The 20,062-nt window shown below is 40.8% G+C and overlaps 1 protein-coding gene across 1 annotated transcript; it reads right to left on the reverse strand.

Moving 5' to 3' along the window:
• Positions 1–13,642: 13,642 nt before the first annotated feature.
• Positions 13,643–15,310, reverse strand: sst6.1 (somatostatin family member 6.1). Its single transcript, XM_086042682.1, has 2 exons — positions 14,980–15,310; positions 13,643–14,188 (listed from the first exon to the last, which is right to left on the reverse strand). The coding sequence occupies exons 1-2, from the start codon at positions 15,085–15,087 to the stop codon at positions 13,955–13,957; spliced, it is 342 nt and encodes a 113-aa protein (XP_085898808.1). The 5' UTR covers positions 15,088–15,310; the 3' UTR covers positions 13,643–13,954.
• Between the last annotated feature and the right edge of the window lie 4,752 nt (positions 15,311–20,062).

Below are 20,062 nucleotides of genomic sequence, written 5' to 3' on the forward strand. Positions count from 1 at the left end.
ATGCAAATTGGACAAGACTCACACAGCTAATTATTGCAGAGTCTGCTGTCGTGGGTATTAAGTGGTGAGACAGTTAAATAAAAGCCCCAGAACAATGACCACACTTTTTTCCCCCTCCCATTGCTTTCATCATACGATCTCTTTTTGTTCGGACATAATCACAGCATACGATAGTCATATTAGCAACACTTTACAAGTGAACCATGAAACAAAATGGATGTTTTTTTTTTTTGTTTTTTTTTTGTCTGTGTCTGTCCAATGTTTAAATCGTAAGACTTCATAACCATAACGTATATAATGGCAGAGTATTAAATGATGTCTGTTTTGATAGAATGCACATATTGACAATTTTCAGTCAGTCGGTGTAAGGGCTCTTCACTCAGCACGTTTAACATTTTGGAAGCGGTTAATACCCAAGCACGCATTTTCTGTCCAGCGGGGAATTACTATAATTACCCACATAAACATCATTGTTAACTCCCTTTTGCAAATGACCTCTCTGATGGTACTCTATCAAATTGGCACAATAATTTTTCGCCTTTTTTTCCCATGACTTTGATGTGTGAGCTGGGGCATGTTGAGCCGCAACGCAATGCAAGGCAGGTTTTGATGGCAGATGTTCTCTTCGTTTTTTTTTTTTTTTTTTCTTTTTTGAATGCCATCCAGCTGCCACTCTGCCTTTGACGCTTCAGAATGTCGCCCTCTGACTCTAAACACATACTTCCTGGAAAAATATCGACTATAATCATAAATAACGTATTGATGCCTTTTTTTTTTTTTTTACATTTATAGCCAAGCAGAGATTCTGGCCTACCGTCTCATGTTCGTTTCCTCTGGTACGAAAAATACATTTTGAAGTGTCAATAGGTAGCTTTTTTTGTCTATCATTAGGCACTGTCTGTATGGTGATACATTGCAATCAGAGTGATTAAATCAGTGTTTCCAATTATTTGCATCTTTATCTCAACACAAATTGAAAAGTTGCAAAATGCTGCGGGGTGACATGATGTTCTAATTAACACATTTGCAACATCACAGCATTCTGTTAGATGTGTCAGCCCTTTCGCACATGCTTGCTTGTGACAGGCTCATCATCCATGCTTTCATACAGATTCAGGTACTTTTACAGTGAACTGAAAATAGCGCTGGCAACCCATGCATTTGGTGACTTGGACCTTCAGTGAGCACTTACACGAATGAATCCCTCTCTTAATACCAATACCTTCAATGATATCGACATGCAACACTCTAGTTCTATAAATCTCTGCCAGTATTTACAATTTCAAATGATCACAGAGGTCAGCTTGCAGGGGGTGGGGCCAACGGGGCATCAACATGATGGCGGTGGGGTGAGCATCCACAGAAACTTCCCCACCAGAAACAAATGTCATGTTTTTCCATTGTCACGTTTGTCTACGACTGCGTATTTATGGGAATGTTGAAGATCATCTGGCTGGGATTGAGGGCCATCAATTTTGGGAAAAAGCTCATCAGCAACAAACCTCCCATGCCGACTAATCATTTTTCGGGGGCATCAAAATCGGTTGCCCCAGGTTAGGGTTTTAAACTTCAGTGTTTTCACGTCAATAAATATCATAAATTGTCAATGATAACATGAAGTTAAAGGTAATTTGAACAGATGTATTATTTAAGAAGTGTGTATCACTCTGGTAGCACCCAATCAGTCCTAGAGGGTGTATTTTTATGATATACTGCATGGGGATTGAACTAATACCATGTGATATGCTCATGTACCAGTACGTCTATTATTGCAATTTCAGCTGTACAATGATTTTTCAACACATGTTTTATGAAGTAACGGCCATTTCTTCAGCGAGACAAAATCAATGGCACATTTTTTATGTAGGTCTTAGTTCTTTTACTGAAGCGCAATATGTACAGGTAGCTAATGAAGGGTCTTGTTGACTGTGTATGTGCTTTATATTCACTAAAGTCAGAAGCCATTTGCTTTCAAAATGTGTCTTTATTAAAGTAGTCTTGCGTCAAATAATGTCTTTCGGTAATATTTCAAGCTTAGACCTTTGCCAAGTGGCTCTGAATGTCACTTGAGGGCTTGACACTCAAATGCCACAATGATTAGACATCCCAGAACAGCAAACTAGCCCTTCATATTTTAATGCTTGAATGTTTTATTGACATGATTATTAAGATTAATTTCTTACAGAAAGAACACGGTTGGGCGACCGACACTATGACCATTAAAAAAAAAAAAAAAAAAGAATACTTCATAAGATGTGGCTCCTTGTCACTCCCTATGGTCACACTTTAAGTGTGATCTTGCCTTTAAATAAACAAATACACACATAGATTAGGTATGTAAAATATAGATAGAGAGACAGACAGGGACAGTATTTGTTTTGCAGAGTAGAAAGTAAGCCTCAGGAAAGCTAATTACATCTCCTTTTTCTCATTCTCTAAAATTCCCCCCCCCGTACACGTACGTTCCTTGTGAAAACTGCAATTCAAATAAACCGATTGCCAAATGACATTATATTATACAAATATAAGAATATATTTACAAAGAACACCTGGATGAATAGATTCCGCAATGAAATTGAAAGTCTCCATTAAAGCACCTAAGGATGTTAGGTTGATGGCAGGTGGTCTAATAAATTTGCTAAACACTGTAGCTAGAATGTTTACACATGCGTCACAAGTGAGGCCCATTTACAGGACAGTGAAGCTGCATGTGCTTTTGCATGTAGCATTAATAATCGGAAAAAAAAACTCACACGCACACGAGCATGAAGTCCAAACTTGCAAGGAGGACGCAAGGAGGATGTCAGCTGTCTGTGTGCTGTGCTCACGCTTGTGCTCGCGCTACCGTGCCTTAAACAAAGTGCTTCCTTGGAGGAAGTCAGCCAGTCATTAAATACGCAGCAACCAATTGAAAAGATGAAAGGGCAGCAACTGTTTACGTCTGCAGAGTGCACAAAAGACGAGACCAGAGCCTCGGAATAAAACAAAATCTGCTTTTGAAAGCTTTTCGCTTTATTATGCATGTTGTTCATTTTCTCCCGCTGGCGTCATTCTTGTCGTGACGCGGTATCTGTTTGAATTTCTTGGACTAGAAAGACACACATTTTCCTGGACTTATGAGGTATTTTCTGAGAGTACAATATTTCCTTTGCCATCATGCCTCCGCTCAACTGCCACCGACCTCGGCTGTTTTCCTGTTCACGGGCTGCAATCACGCGCGGTCCCTTCAGCCACTCGCATGATGTAAATTGCACGCGTAATTATGGACTTGAGTAAGTAGGGCTGTGTCACCTGAGCCGAAAACTGAGGAAATGTAGACTCAAACCACTGTAATTTGCTCATCCCCTGCGTCTGTGTTGAAGTGGTAGAGAAGTGATGCTTTTGCACATCACACAATGTATACTGCTACAAAGGAAGGCAATGATAGCATTGTGTAATCTTCTTGAGTAACAACACGTTTGATTGATTGAAGTGACTGATTGTCAAGGCCAACAAGGTGTCCCTTTTTTGCCTAAACGCGATCAGAAGTACTGATCAACATTTGCGACCGAAATTAATAATGTAATAATCTCAAGCGAGTCACTGTGGGAAAAAGTAAGTCGAGTCGAGTCGCCACCAAATTTCAAGCAAGTCCAAGTCAAGTCAAGTCATTACTTGCTTCAAGCAAGTCGTAAGTGAAGCCCAAAAAATCTTGCTCAATCCCAACAGTGCATTGATATTAAAACATTTTTTCATTGATCATAACAACAAAAAAGTATTGTCTCTAAATATTAAACTAACATTTCCATCTCAAAAAATTTGACAGACAACAAATTAAGATTATGATATGGTTGTATACGCTTAAAATTATTTAGAAGAATTCATGTATTATTTCTTACTGATGTTTGCAAGAGTGTCACACTATGACTGGGTTGACAGGAGAGCCCTAACTGTGACCCCGCTTGCAGTTCCACGTTTTACTGCTGCTAAGTATGGCCAGTGCAGCGGTGGCAGGAGGGCCAAAACAGCCAGTCTTGTTCATGTTAATAAAGATAGTTTGTATGCCTTTTTGTCATTTCCCCCTGCTATCAAAAATGGTATCAGGTATTGAGTGTTTTACTCGATATCTATCTCGAGTTTTAAATTTCGTGACAACCTTAGTGTAAAACCACCAGATTTTAAAATGCAATCGTTTTTTTCAGTGCCAATCTGTTTCCCAAATCTAATTAGTGTGTGTAAAGGGGTGAATGCGAACTTGTAGGTTGTCACTCTTTGAAGTTGTTCCTGCATTCGTTTAAGGAGGCAGTGCCACATCAAATATGCCGAAAATGCTTGCGGCCAGAAAAGTACTCGATGTATAGATGTTTATGCTTAAAAAAACAAGATTACACTCTTCATGGTGTCTGATGGATCGCTGTATTGTCTTCCCAAAAAAATGCATAACCGACATGAAGTTTAGTTGAAATTTGTCCAGCTATTGGTGAGCCAAACTATCTGCTAACCGAGCTTCACAGTTCACACAGCTAGCTTTCCTGTGTCTGACAGATGAAAATAAACATCATAGATATTGTGTGTCTTATTTTCACTTTCTGTCTCTGATAGACTGATCTGACTTGGGCGTGGTGGAAAAGTGTTAGACTGGTGCTGGGCACAAAAATAACGCCCTTAAAGTTCACCTTTCAAGCTTATAGTAGGGGACATTTTATGTTCATTCTGAAATTTCACCCAAAAGTCGTATATCACTAACCATATCATCTTAATGTATATTAATGTGGCTCCACTCAATAAATGTTGAAAAAACAATGCCAAATGTCTAGTTGCTGGTTAGAGAGTGCAAACATTCTCATTGTGAGTATTTAGGTTATTATATTATCTTGCTCAAGGAACACAACACAACTGATATGAACAATAGTAGGTACTGTTTAGCTGTTGGCAATTGATGAGGCATTGACGCATTAGTTGCTGTTCCAAAAGCCCCAATGACTTAGACTTCATGATATATTGTCCACCATGTTTCAGAACATCCCCGGGTGCTATTGATCAAAAACGATCCCAGATGAATTAATGTTGAGGCTTTCTGACTGTGCTGGATTGCGTTCCGGACGTCAGGCCCATTATTCTTTCAATTTGGCCCGCCACGGGTGCCTTTTGCCACACATAACAAATGCGGTCATTTCCTCGCTAATTCAAATCCAGCCTCAGATTGAGCAATTCAGCCGGGTCACCATGAGGCTCTAAAGCTGCACAACCGTGACATTGGTGCCAGAAAGCAATGATGAGAAATGGCACACAGGTGCGGCGCCTGTCACCGATTCCTTCGTTATGTTGCTTTGCCACCATTACGCCTCAAACTGCTTACAATTCAGGACAGAGACGAGGCTTTAAAATGGCAAAGACCACAATGGACAAGTACTCTACAAACCTGAGAGGCCGACTCGTAAAGCAGATATCATTGCTCTAAAATGACATAACAATGCTGACGGAACATGACTCAATAACTCTGGTGGGCTTACGGGTGTATTTTGAGTATAATTGATGGGACATTTTCTGGTCTGTTAGGCTGAAGAAAAATGGTATTAACATGAAACATGGATTTCCAATATGAGCAATGGTGTTGACGGCAGCGAGGAGTTCCCATGCTATTAATTCACAGCAGCAGCCGTCACTGTCGCCTATGGTGCACTGACATTTATGATCCAATGGTCAACCTCGTGCTTAATGTGTATGTGTGTGTGGGTTCGAGTGCGAGCTTGAGTGCATGTCTGTGTTGGGGCCTGACCATTTGACATAATAGGATTTTGTGTTGTTACAGCAACTTCAATCAGCTGTATTGCCATGCCACAAGGGCCCAATTGTGATGAAAATAGTCTTAAGCAGGCCATTGTGGGATCCTTATCTGCTACTGTGGCAACAAATCTATTATAGGTGCAAAGGCTACGCCAGACGAGGACTGTTGTGGCACTGGTAACTAATCACAGCAGTGTGATTAGACAGCCGTATTGTATACATTGCACAGGACTTTGTAGTGCTTCAAAAGCAGATTCTATCTTGTGGCTCTTTTCTCCCTCTCTGCCCTCTTATTCCTTTAACGAGTCTGTTAAGTGGCTCCCGGTCAGGAACAAAACAAAACAAAGCAAAACTAAAAAAAACGAATGAACTGTGGATTGTCCAAGCACTTTATCGGGAGGGCTGCAACCCACTCTGATCGATAGAAGTAACACAAATAACTATAATGATACCTGCAAGATATTGTGTTTCAATGTAGATACCTGCAAAACAGTAGAGCAGTGGAACAGTTGATCTTGTTTACTTCTGTGTTTTAAACGCTTTACTCATACGGTCCATAAAGTGTCGCAACAGTTTATTTCTATAGGCTCAAGGCATTTTATAGCGGAAGTCAACCCAAACATATTTTTTTCAAGAATATGTTCCCAGCAGGTCCACTAGTTGAAACACGGCATTATGATTAATTTTGTGTTTTTGGAATATTTAAGTTAAGCAGCAAAATGCACTCGTTTTTAGCCCTCTCTGGGGGCGGCCATTTTGTCTTCTGTCGATTGAAAATGACATCACAACTGCTCACAACGACCAATCACGGCTGACCTGTTTTCTGAATCTGAGTCAAAATGCACTCGTTTTTAGCCCTCTCCGGGGGCGGCCATTTTGTCTTCTGTCGATTGAAAATGACATCACAACTGCTCACAACGACCAATCACGGCTGACCTGTTTTCTGAATCTGAGTTGTGAGATGAGTGGATTAACACTTATTCCACAACGCAATATTCATCAGAATGCCCTGTTTCAACTAGTGGGCTTGCATAGAACATATTCTTGAAAAAATATTTTTACGTTGACACTATTTTAACAGCTTCAAAAGCATGTTGAGTGAGTACATTGTTACAGACATGATATAATTATACATATGTCATATATTGATCCATCCATTCTCTGTACCGCTTATCATCACTAGGGGCGCGAGCAATATAAAATATACTGAAAAAATGTGTTTTCATACAATAATGATTTTCATTCAACCTTTTTTGTGGTTTAAATTTGCCAAGTGAATGCCCAAGTATCGCAACGAGTGAACTACAAAAGGGTTAACTTCATTAATGTAATGTTGCAAACATAACTACAGGTATTACTTACCTTTGCTTAAATATACATACATAATATAATATACATACATGTAATAATAATGATTTTGCAACACACTCTCATCTCAAATGACCGGAAAAGCTTGTGATGTTTACATTTTATTTTATGTGTATAATTTCATTTAAATGCAATGTGTACTATGTATTTTTTTATGTGTGTTGAACGTAGTGGTTTCCTTTAATAGATTTTAAACTTGACAGCTTTACACCTTTATTCGATCAACACACACTAATGTAATAACTTACATTTAAGTTTATAGCAGTTGTTCTCAATTATTTTTTCTTATGCTCCCCCAGGAAAAATAATATTTTTGCGCCCCGCCTAACTTTCTGCCGTGACTATAAATTGTATCATTTGTCTATGAAATTGTTGTACATGTACCTCTAGAGGAGCTAATACTGCTTGCGCACTCTCTGGCGATGAGAACACCACTGCCACCTACTGTAGTTGATGTGCAATTACACTAGATACTTGTACGGCAAAAAAAAAAAAAAGTTACGCATCATCGCACATATATTCCTGGTGCAGCAAAAACGGAAAATTACAGTTTGACTAGAAACACATTGCACTTTTTAAAATATCACAATTAATAAACATCTTGACAACCTGTCTTTTAGCCTGTGTGTTTTAAGTCCACAGACCTGCATATCGGCATCCAAATTTGAACGTGGCTGGCATTTAAGATCCCAATTCCTCCTGTGGGATGCAACTCATTTTCTGGGGCCAAAGCTTTTAGCAGGGAAAGAGCACTCAGGGCCCTGTAATGATCAGCGCTTATCTTAGCGAGGGCATTGTGCACTTGAATAAGCCATCAGCCGTCATTTGCTTCTGCTGGGAAAAACTCTCCATTCCCATCGCCAAAGCCAAACAAGAAGAGAACCGTCAAAGCGAAATACATCATACGTAGATACTTCAGCATGGTGTACTGTAGGAGAATGTAGAGAGCTTTCAGTTTGGGCTATTCTCGATGGTATTACGGTGAAATATTAGCTGCTCAATAGAGGTAGAGAGTGGTCATCAGCCAAAAGTCACCAATAACTGCTCTACTGTTATAAAAAAACGGCAGCCTCTATACTTGCACTGATAATGGCCCTTCTTCAAAGTAACAAAAATATGTATTTCTATTTATGTATTGTACTCCACACTGACTCAGTGCTGCACACACAGGCCATCCAAAATGCCGCAGATTAAGTAAGTGAGCCAGCTAGCGATGAATAACACCGCTATGGGCATGGCGGCCTGTAGCCAGGTTAATAAAATCCATTTGACCTTAACATGACTTCCTTCGACATATTTCAAACTGGAATTCGTCTTATGGAGCATGCATGTAAGATGTACTTTATCATTACAGATACAATAGTGTATTCCTACAGAGCTGGGCACTTGACCCTTTTTTGCCGTCCTCCGTCCGCGATCTGGGTACCCAACCGGCCTCATCCCTCCGTCCTTATTCATAAAAATTATCGCCCCCCCCCCAACAACAAATATTGTGTTGTATGTATTTATTTTCATCCTGCTTAAGTATTTGTTCCTTTTGGGGTTGGTTTGCTACGGCACATTTCCGGAGCGAAGAAGAAAGAGAGAGAGAGGTGAATTAGAGCGAGGTTGTTCAACTTCAATGAAGACACAAGGAAACACTGTCCTGCTGTGTAAGTTGTTTGAGTAAGGAAGACGCCAGAAGAAGTGCATGAACTTGACTTTGATGCACTCGACGTGCTCGCCTCACTGCGGCAAAGAAAACGTGTTACAGTTTCATTCCAAGTCAGGGGGCGTCGCTTCAAAAAGACAGCGACAACAATGGATATCGTGCCTGCTCCAACAAAGGGACCTAGATGACGCACTTAATTGTATTCCGAAAATGATCTGAAAGGTGGCAGCGAAGGTGGTACGTGCGTGCGTGGCTTTTTTACACACACATGCATGACATAACACCCACGCCGCTATCAAACTAGTTTTCTTCGCAGCAGCAACGAGCTGCGAGGTGGATCCTTTCCTCCGTGGCAACAAATAATTTGCCAGGCCGAGCCAGGGAAACTGTACGTCATCGTAAAATGTGACGTAACGGTCCGATCACGAGAGAGAATGCACACAGCGTCTCGTATACACAGCAACAATTTCTGACGTCTCACAGAACAATGCGTCGGTCACGTGATGCAATTCGGCAGTTGGAGCCCGCGCTGACGCGGGAGTATAAAAGAAGCGTAAAGAAGCCTTTCGCCGGGTAGGTTGAGATGAACTTTGGCCACCTCGCCACCACGTCACACGCATGAGGGCTAATTAGTGGGCCGGACTAAAATCCACCCCCGCCCTTGCTTAGTCCGCACCTTTTTTTCAAACGTGTCACCCCCCCATCCTCCGCCTCAAAAATGGGCGTCTGTCCTGGACGGGGGGACGGAACGTTCCGCCCCCGAGCAACAGTGATCTATAAGGTCATTTTCTAGTCGAAAAAATTCACGTTTCTTATTGTTCTTAATCGTCTAGTCTGATCTACAGCTGCTAGGGTTGGGCACTGGGAACCGGGAACCAAGTGGAACCGCGACTAGCACTTCAGTTCGCCAAGAATCGTTCTGGTTTTAAAATGTCGATGCCACATTTCGATTCCTAATCCGCAGAGATGGGCATCAGCCCTCCGTCCCAGAGTTTCTGTCCTGCATATTGAATCGACCCACGTGGTCCCAGTCGGTCGGAGTCAGCCAACCGGCATCGAGAACGGACTTAACCGATACTGCGTCATATGCAGGTGCCGCACTACTTTGTAGCATTCCTTTAGCTGTGTATGTTCACTACAAACATGAAACAATTTACACTCCAAAACAATGGCTTAATGTTTTGCCTTACAAAGTCAGTATTTTGGTGTCAAAGTTTTTGCAGTCATGGATTTGTTCACTTTGAAGATGTTTTTCCTCCTCGTTACGATCTGCAATGGCACTTTTCAAGTTGGCCGGTTCCTTTCTGCCTCCTTTCACATCAAAAGGAAGGCAAACAAAATATTTGGCTTGCAGGCATCTGCTTTGATGTTGCTCCTGTGCACGCTCATTTGCGCTTTGTTGAATGAGGTTTGAGTGACCAGCAGCTCAAATTGTGTCGTGTTTAGAATGTCAAAGCTCAGGTTGCTCTTCCGCAGCTTTGGTGTGACATCTTTTCGTGTGTCTTGGCTTCTATTTTTCTGATTTCTTTTTTTTTTTGCCCGTTTTGTTAACATTGCATGGCCTGTTATATACAGAGGGTGAATATTGATGAAGGTGTACAATGTGGTGCTGATATGCATTGGTGGAGCTCTGTTTGCTAAGGGTTCTCAAACTGAGCCCTCATAATCCCCACACCAATTAAACGTAACTACCATATCTACCTCAAAATGCCAAAGGAATGACTTAATTTTGGAACATTTCAAACTAAATACTTATCACCTGTTTCATAAAAAGAAGCTTAACCAGACGTAATTGAATTTGATTCAATATTTATCAATCGTTTCTGGCTGATGTGCACTGCTTACACAAACAGCATGGCAGCACATAGAAAGTGGCTAGTTTATAAAAGCACAGTCAGTCAGTGATGCAAACGTATCGATTCGGTCACTACATTTACTTGTACTTTTACGGCCACTCTAGTGACTATTTTTTGGGGAAGAAAAAGAAAAAAAGGCGACTGTAATTGCCACTATGAAACAGAACAGAGTGCAATTAAGTTCACACTGTGTGTAGTGCTCCGGACGTCATGTGACTGATCCCCACGAGCATTGGTTTATGGCATAGGTGTCAAACTCCGGCCCTCGAGGGCATGTTTACCATCTCTCCCTACTGCAACACACCTGATTCCAATGATCAGCTCATCAGCAAGCTCTGCAGGAGCGTGATAACGATCCTGATCGTTTGAATGAGGTGTGTTGCACCAGGGAAGAGACGGAAAACAGGCAGGATAACGGCCTTCGATGATCGGAGTGTGACACCTGCGGTATACGGAGTCATGCTGGCAATACAGTAGCAGTGGCAGGCAAACGATTTACAATATATAGCAGTGATAAAATTAGCGTTTATCATTCAACATTCAATTCACATCGCGTTTTGATGAAAAGGACATTAGATACATGTGCAAGGTGGAAAGGTTGGATATTCCAAATCCATATAAAGCGCCAGGAGTGCTTTTTACAACCATCACGAAGGCAAATAGTCTCACTCCACTGGTGAGTTCTTGTCATCAGAGGCTTGGAGGGTTACAAATTTAGGTTACGGGTGAATTGCAAGGGTTCATCTTAGAGACAAGTACAAAGTATAATGCCACTGGCAGGGCCAACCTTGTTAGTCTCGCCGAGCCAGGTGCTGACTGGTTGGCGATCGGGGAGCACCGTTGGCGGGCGTCGGTTTAGTCCCCAAAACTGCGGCCAATTTTATTTTTTCAATTTCAATGTATTTTTTTCAATACTGTATAATGATTAAAAATCCGAGCTGGATGGGGAGCGGGCAATCAAAACAGAATATGGTTTATAATTTAGATGCTTCAAAGCAAGCACTTTTTGCTCAGATAACAGCTTGGATCCCTTGGATGGATGGATGGTATTTTGTCAGTCAGCTTTATGATGCCGATCGTTATTTATGACCCGCAATGACTTTCAGTTCACAGCTGCGCATTTCCACGAGTTAACAGCTTGAATTTCTTGACCTCTTAAGCGTTTGAGACCATTTGAATTAGAACGTGTTTCCAAACTTTTGATTGGTATATATTGCATGACTTCATATCCTCAAATAAATGCCTCACCTCAAACAGACACATCCGCTTCAGCTCAACATCCCCGAGAAGATCAACTCCATTTCTGAGGGAATTTCAACTTTTGTAACGTTAATTGCCGCTTTGATTCAGGACCCCAACTCCCACGTGTTTGCGATCAATTCATTTTGATATGACTTGATGCATGCCACTGTGTAAGTATAATCATCCCACAGATGCCTTGATCCACGCAACATCCAAAGGATGTAATTACATGGCTTTGAGCACTTACTCACCATCTTGTGACTGTCTTTTGGATTTTGTAAGCGCTTTTATTGCAAACCCACACTACACTAACAGAAGAATTAGATCACTGCAACCTTTAATGTGACTCAGTCAGTGCTGTGAACAATGTTAACGCAACCTTTGCACCTCTGAAACGAACACATTTCTGAGTCATTATTGCGTTTTCATCCTGTTCTTCTGGGCAGTGAGAAAGTGTTCCAGCAGTGTGGTTAAAACACACTGCACTTGCCTTTCCTGCTTGGTAGCAAACTTTTTTTTTTTCACATTTTGTGTGGCTGCCTCACAGTCAAGAGTTTCTGGGTTCAAATCTTGGCTCATATTGTGCAGTGGAGCCGATGTGTCGGTATCCCAGTTTACTCCTGCGTTCCAAAAACATGCAGGTTAGGTTCGTCGAAGACACTAAATAGGTGTGGATATGAGTGTGATTCTTTGTTTGTGTGCATGTGATTGACTGGTAACCGGTCCAGGTTGAACCCTTGTCGCCAGCTCTACTGCCACCCTGAACAGGAGTGGATCATTCTTGGTACACAATGATAACAAAAAATAAATTCCAGATGGTTTTATTCTTCAGAATGATTCTACTTAAAGTGCATGTATGTTTAGCAAATGTTATTTGTAGAACGAGTTACAGGATTGGGCATTAATACACACAACACATTCAGTGGTAAATCAACGTTTTGCTTGCAAATCATGTACATTCACATTATTTGAGAAATGAACTCATAGGAGAGTGTGTCTGGTGGAGAACTAAATGCAAGGCAATGGGGCAGCAACTTTCTTTTTCTGATTTTTCTTGACGGTGCGATTACAAACATGACGGCATTCCGTAAACTAGAAAATGATTTTTTTTTCCCCCCCTCGGGCTTAACGACCTGTGATAAGTCACAGGAGCACATGGCCATGAATAATTAAGAACGGCTGTCAGGATTGGAGTAGTTACTGCGCACCTGCATCGATGACCTCATGAAAGTAGAGTTAAAGATTCATTACTGAACCCTAAAACATGATTATCTTTTAAATCTCTAATCTGGGAATGTTTTGATTTAATTAAATTATGTTTTGCTAATGGACATTATAGATTACATTAGGTGATAACGGCACAATGTCCCTGCCTTTTGCTTGATTATTAATATATATCTCTGGAAAAAAAATGAAGAGCCTGAGAAAGACTAGGCTTTTATGTGTATTTTGCCCATTTTTCATTTTCCATAGATAAATGCTCAAAATGACAATATTTGAATTTCGAATTTGGGAGTGATGTCAGTCAAACAAAAATGTTCTTTTTACTCAAACGTCCAGTATCTATGAACAGCTCTTAATTTATTTGCAGAGCCATATGTATGTTTTCTTCAAAAGTACTCATTAAATGCCATTGCTTCACTTTCTAAAACTTTCTACCATAGTATGTTTTGTAAGCCTAAAATGTAACAGTGTAAGCAACAATAAAGCTTTGAGTCGTGCATTCTGCCATCCAACACTTCTATTTTCAAAGCAGGTGGAAAGACTGATGTATTTATTTTACAATGTATTACAAATGGTAAGTGGTCAATAGCGTGCACTTTTACAGAGCTTTATCTACACCATATGAGATTTATTCTTCACTCTGAAAAGAAAGGTGTCATATCCATAAATACATACAAAGTATAGACGAATAAATAGGTGCATAAATACAGTACATGTATTGGTAAGTGACACGGTGTGTCCTGTGAAGTCCCTCGATGACAGGTGGAGGTGATGTGCACAGCTGAGGTCCACTACAGTTCATGAAGGGCCGGCAGGGGCTGGGCCGTTTCTTTTTTTTTTTTTTCTGTTAGCAGGAGGTGAACGTTTTCCAGAAGAAGTTTTTACAGGGCGCCTTACGGTCACGCTGAGGCAGCGATAGCCTGTTGTAGACGGCCCGCTCCTCCAGGCGCGACTCCAGCGGCTCCTCCAGCTCCTCGGGTGACGTCTCCTCTGGAAGCATGTTGGTGTCCAATGCCCCCTCTAGCAAGCTGGACACCAGCTTCACGATCAGATCTTTGCGCTGTTTACTCAGGTCCTGTCCCTGTAGGAACAGAGTAGCACTATATGTTCATTTCATTTTGCACGTTTTGTTTGTGACAGTAATGACTTTTAACATTTGAAAGAGCAATTTGAACAAGGAATTGTTATTGTACATCTGTCAATCAATCGCTCTGTCTGTCCATTTTGGACACTAAATAATATCCACCCGCACAATATGATAAGTTTCAATTTAAAAGATGCGTCCAAAATGTAGTGTTTTACAGCGATGATTTCTCTGTTTGGGTTGACACCTTCAGAAGTTATTATATGGTAAATATATATTTCCACAATTCTACAATATACAGTCATTTAACAACATATTAATTATTGTGGTTGAACACTGCCTCTAAATATTAGGAACAGCTCTTGGTATAAGGAAATACAGTCATACATTAGTTACAAACATGTTTACTGTATATGTTTATTATACATGTGTATGTTTATATACATATGTACACCTACGTATACATACATAGATGCATTTATACATATATGTACATATATAACACCAGTAAGACTCAATTGTTTTGAATTTGTTTTTCATCTATTTTGACTTGTGTTTGCCTTGAATTAGCTGTACAAATTTGTGTTCATGACTATTTTCTATTACTGTGTAATGCACTTCGAGTCCTCTGTAAAAGCGCCAAACAAATCAACTTCTGCAAACCACAATAATAAACATATTGTCAAATAAACATCTCTTTTGACACTTTAGCAAGTGTCCCTAATGTTGTACGAAGACTCGCCTGATCAAAATTGGTAAATAAAAGAAAAAAGGGCTTTCATCCTCACCCTGTTCAGCCCCTGCATGTGGCTCCTGTCCTCCACAGGAAGCACGGCGGCTGCTCTGACACTGAGCAGAACCCCCATGAAAGCTGCTAACACCAGCAGGATCTGCATGCTGGGACTTTGGAGAGAGCCGCTGGGACCAGCCAGAGATCCAGAGCAGGAGATGATGAAGCAGCGGGAGTGGAAGTAGTATCGGTAAGTAGCTCAGCTGGTGGTCACCAAGATTTGGAAGTCGGAGAGATACTGCTTTTCCTCTGTGCCCCTCACTCTTTTTATATGGCTGTCTGACGCGGAAGGTGGTGGGAGTATGACGGAGTGGCTATGTGTGCGTGAGTTTGGGGGTGTGTGGCTGGGGAAGGGTCAAAGCAGAACAAATGGAAGGAGCGAACAGTTAACCTTCATATTAAGCTGGACGCATTCATGTGGTCCACCTGCAGCAGCAGCCCACATCGCCCCCCCCCCCCCCCCCCCAGCCACCCAAAAATAGAAAAAAAATCTTGGATGGAGAGTGTGCTTTACACCTTTACACAGCCAAACCATTGGTTACAACTCCCCCAAAGCAGCACTCAAACGTATAAATAACCAAGCGACCACAAGCTGACTTGTTGTCAATGATGTGGCACAGCTTCTGATGGGATCTGTGACACCTTCAAATGACAATCGAGTGGTCTAACACGGGACCCGCGGGAAAATGGGGAAAATCTGTCCCGGGGAAACGTTTCAAAAGAACAACGGAGACAATTTTCTTCAGCGAGGAGCTGGAGCTGAGGTTTAACCTAACGCATCAATCTAACAATCCAATTTTCATGTACCGTCATGGACAATGGTGCTCTTACAGGTGCTGACTGTGCTTTGGAAAGAACTTAAACTGCCACAGTCAGCCCCAGTCATATTGCAAATTAGAGTTAAATCAGTAGCAATTGAATACAATTTAGTGTATTTTTATTGCAGTGAATAATAGTCATATCAGAAAACGTTTCCCGGGTAGCAAGTTTATAACCATCTTTGTGAGGCAGCCATCTGCCTTGCCTATTCGAGCAAGGCTGGGAATAGCGAATAAAAAATGATAAACTCTCACTGGTCGACTGGTTAGCACGTCCGCCTCACAGTTCAGAGGTCGTGGGTTCGATCCCGGCCCCGGCCCTCCTGTGTGGAGTTTGCATGTTCTTCCCATGCCTGCGTGGGTTTTCTTCGGGTACTCTGGTTTCCTCCCACATTCCAAAAACATGCATGGTAGGTTAATTGGACAGTCTAAATTATCCCTAGGTATGGATGTGTGTCAATGGTTGTTTGTGTCTGTGTGCCCTGCGATTGGCTGGCAACCAATTCAGGGTGCCCCCGCCTACTGCCCGAAGACAGCTGGGTTAGGCTCCCAGACAGCGACCCTTGTGAGGATTGGATAATGGATGGATTTATACTCTCACTAGAATTGCCAATAGATACCACAAAATGGCGTGAAATGACTCCTTTGGCCTAAATGAAAATCACTCGTCAGCATAATTTCATGCCACCAAAATGCCACAAGATGGAGCACCAAAAGAGCATATAGGTGAGTTTTTCAGGCGGGAACGAAAAAAAAAACCGCAAATATGGGAATTGATGAATGCCGAACTGCAAATATGCATTGGTTCACTGTAGAACAACGATTCTAACCCTGCACTATACAACTTCAACAGTCACATATTACCACTTATAACAGGGATTCGTAACCACTATGCCGCAGCTGTGACAAATTGTCAAATTTGCCCCGGATATGCCATATATTGACTCTAAATAATGTTTCGTTGTACATCTACCCATGCCAGTGATGTATAGTGAAAGGCAGAACAATGAAATGCTCGTCCACGAGATACCAGAGAGGTACATCATGAACCTGCAACCTGCTTGGTTGCCATGGAGAGCATAGACAGGCTTAATTACTAGTGGTCTCCCATCATAATAACAGCTGCGGATATTTTAAGTCACTGCATAATTTCTTACAAAGCCTAACATAAACTCATATAAATAAGATTATTGTTAACTGCTAGTAGGAAGTAATAATGTTTTCTTTCCAAATGTTTGACACAAATCCTTCATCTCCTTAAATATTTGCACATTGCATTATCCTGAACATATTAACTGCTAATATTTAACTATATGGGAATGAGATAAATAATAAAAGTAGTATGTAGTACAGTATGTGATACTTGCACAAAGGCGCCCGCCCACCAGCAATTTATAATGTTTATTTATACATAAACCATATCTTCAATATGAGATACAACACAATTAAGATGTGCAGTTGTGACGTGTGCAGACGAGGCCACTGGCAGGGATCAGAGCTTCCTTCCATTCCAGTCAGTACGTCGTGGTTGGTGTGTAGAAATTGATTCGTTGTGCTTTCAGATCTATTTTTGACGTGTTCGGCTCACTCACTACTTGATCTCTGGATGGCCCCGAGCCAATCCGAAGATTGAACCAGAGTTGAAAAAGCTACACGAAAGGTTTCGGTACCATGCAAGCGACGTCACCATCAGTTCACATGACGTGAATGGCTGTGATTATTACACTTAATAATAATAAATATGATAATAAAATAACCAATAAACACTAAAATTCGTAATGGTGATACCAATGCAGTCTGAATGAATTATGGGTGATGTAACTGCAAGTTATGAATTCCTGTGGCATCATGCTCCATGAAACGTACTAGGGCCACAGTGAAAAAAAAAATAAATAAAAAGACAATGAGATGTACGTTGGGGGGCAGTCGTATTCATACTCATATATGAGAAAAAGTGTTTTTATTTTTATTCAATTAAAGGGATGGTTGGGTCGCGATGGCCATGTTCTCACTAATTAGTTCATTTTATATATTTTTTGATCAGGAAAATGACAAGAGCTGTCATTTTCTATTTTATCACTAAATTTGGGAGAAATTAGGAAATAAGTGACTCCATGAATAACGCCTCTTGTTAATGAGGCAAATGGCCGCACCCCCTACCGTTCTATCCTTGTTCGGTCGGATTCACTGGAGGGACCGATTACAACTCCCCATTGGAAATCATTGTACTTTCATTGCTTATAATGTCCAAAACTGTGATCAATTGGCACCAAAATTTATGTGGACATCCCTACTAATGACCACTTTAACCTATCAAAAGGATTAACCTCTCCGTGGCTGATTTATATGAGGATGAGGAAATGTGGAAGTGAGCAGAGCTACATAGATTTATGCTGGGACGAGCGCACACTGCTTCTTTGCTTGGAAAAAAAAAAAAAACACTGCTTCTTTGCTGAGCACGGTTATGACGGGCGAGGCATTAAACACCAGTCAGGATATTTACAAAGACTGAAGTGGGAATGAGTAGCCGTGCACATTTATTTGGATGAGGAATGGCCACAGTTTTTCCACTGACACGGGCAATTTGGGCACTTTAGTACTGATGTCATTTTTTACATGCGAACCTATAATATAAGTAATGTTAAGATCATCCAAGTGTCACTTTAAGATTTGCATATTTTCAAGGAAAAAAAGTTGTATATTTTGCAGAAAACAGTCATGTTTTCGAGGAATAAATTCCGTTATTTTATTATTTGATTTTATTCATTATTATTATTATTATTACGATTCTTCTTCTTCTTCTTCTTCTTATTATTATTATTATTATTATCATTATTGTTATTATTCTTATTATTCTATTTTTTACAAGATATTCATATATTTTCTTGAAAGAAAGTCTCATCTTTTGCGAATAAAGTCATACATTTTCTAGAAAAATAGTTGCATATTTTGGAGGAAAAGGTAATGTACTGTAAAATCGATAAATGATTGCATATTTTGTCCTAAAAAAAAAACCCAAAACAAACAATCCCTGTATTTTTCATCAATGAAGCAATGTACTTTAGAAAAAAATGTTAAATATTTTCTAGGGCGGAAAAAAGGCATTTTGTTGAAATGGGTCAGATTGAGAAAAAATTATACTTGAGGGGAAAAAAATCTCATGACAAAGCAAAGATTTGCAAGCAAGATTTTTTGAGGGAACGTTTTATCCAACCATCCATCCAACCATCCATTATCTATATCGCTTATCCTCACAAGGGTCACGGGAGTGCTGGAGCCTATCCCAGCAGTCATCGGGCAGTAGGGGTACACCCTGAACTGGTTGCCAGCCAATCGCAGGGCACACAGAGACAAACAAACATACACACCCACCATCAGATTTTGAGTGCCCACTCAACATGCATGTGTTTGGAATGTGGGGGGGAAACCGGAGTACCGGCAGAAAACCCACGCAGGCACAGGGAGAACATGCAAACTCCACACAGGAAGGCCGAGGCCGGATTCGAACCTACGACCTCTGCACTGTGAGGCGGACGTGCGAACCAGTTGAACACCGTGCCACCCGGGAGAGTTTTATATATGGGGAAAAAAATGCCGCCCAGCTGTTTTGAGCTAGCACCATGCTAACTATAGAGTCATGCTGTATCTTAGTAAACCATTCAAACATGCGAACTGTTAGCAATCACAAAAACTTTATCACAGACATTTTATTTTGGAGGGCAAAAACTTAAATATGCTAACCTATCAAGCAATGTTTAGGCTTTCTTTGCAGGATGAGCGAAATGGATGCCTCTTCAAAAAATATGTGTTGGTCTTGTGTGGTTTTCTAAATATCAGGGGTACGTGGCACTACTTGCTCCTTGGCACAAATTACCCCTGAGGATAAGCGGTTCAGAAACGGATGGACATTCATCTGCTTTTATCTATTTTATTTTAGTGACCAGCATCTGTGGTCACTTTTCTGAAGTTCAGCGCTATTCTTGACTGGCTTTGCCTGTCTTGATAATTTTGTCACAAATACATTTCTTTGGGGTTCATTTTCTTTTGTTGAAAATATATTTTTCTACAAATCTATAATCTCTAAGGTCAAAGGATCTCTTCTGAGCTTTGTTTTCGCAATTCTCTGTGCACTTTAGATGACTACTGTCAACTGCAGGCATAGATAGAAATACAATGGAAAAATCAAGTACTACATCTGTAAAAACAACAGAATAAAGCATCAACTTACAGTTCAGTCAAAGAGAAATGCATGAAGTATTTAAC

This window comes from Filicampus tigris, chromosome 1 (assembly GCF_054856515.1).
Source record: "Filicampus tigris isolate MCC_2025a chromosome 1, RoL_Ftig_1.0, whole genome shotgun sequence".
NCBI lineage: Eukaryota > Metazoa > Chordata > Actinopteri > Syngnathiformes > Syngnathidae > Filicampus > Filicampus tigris.

Coding starts and splice junctions, on each gene's coding strand:
- sst6.1 (XM_086042682.1), bottom strand. CDS start 15,087: ATGCAGATCCTGCTGGTGTTAGCAGCTTTCATGGGGGTTCTGCTCAGT. Junction 14,189..14,979: donor ACATGCAGGGGCTGAACAGG/GTGAGGATGAAA, acceptor CTGTTCCTACAG/GGACAGGACCTGAGTAAACA.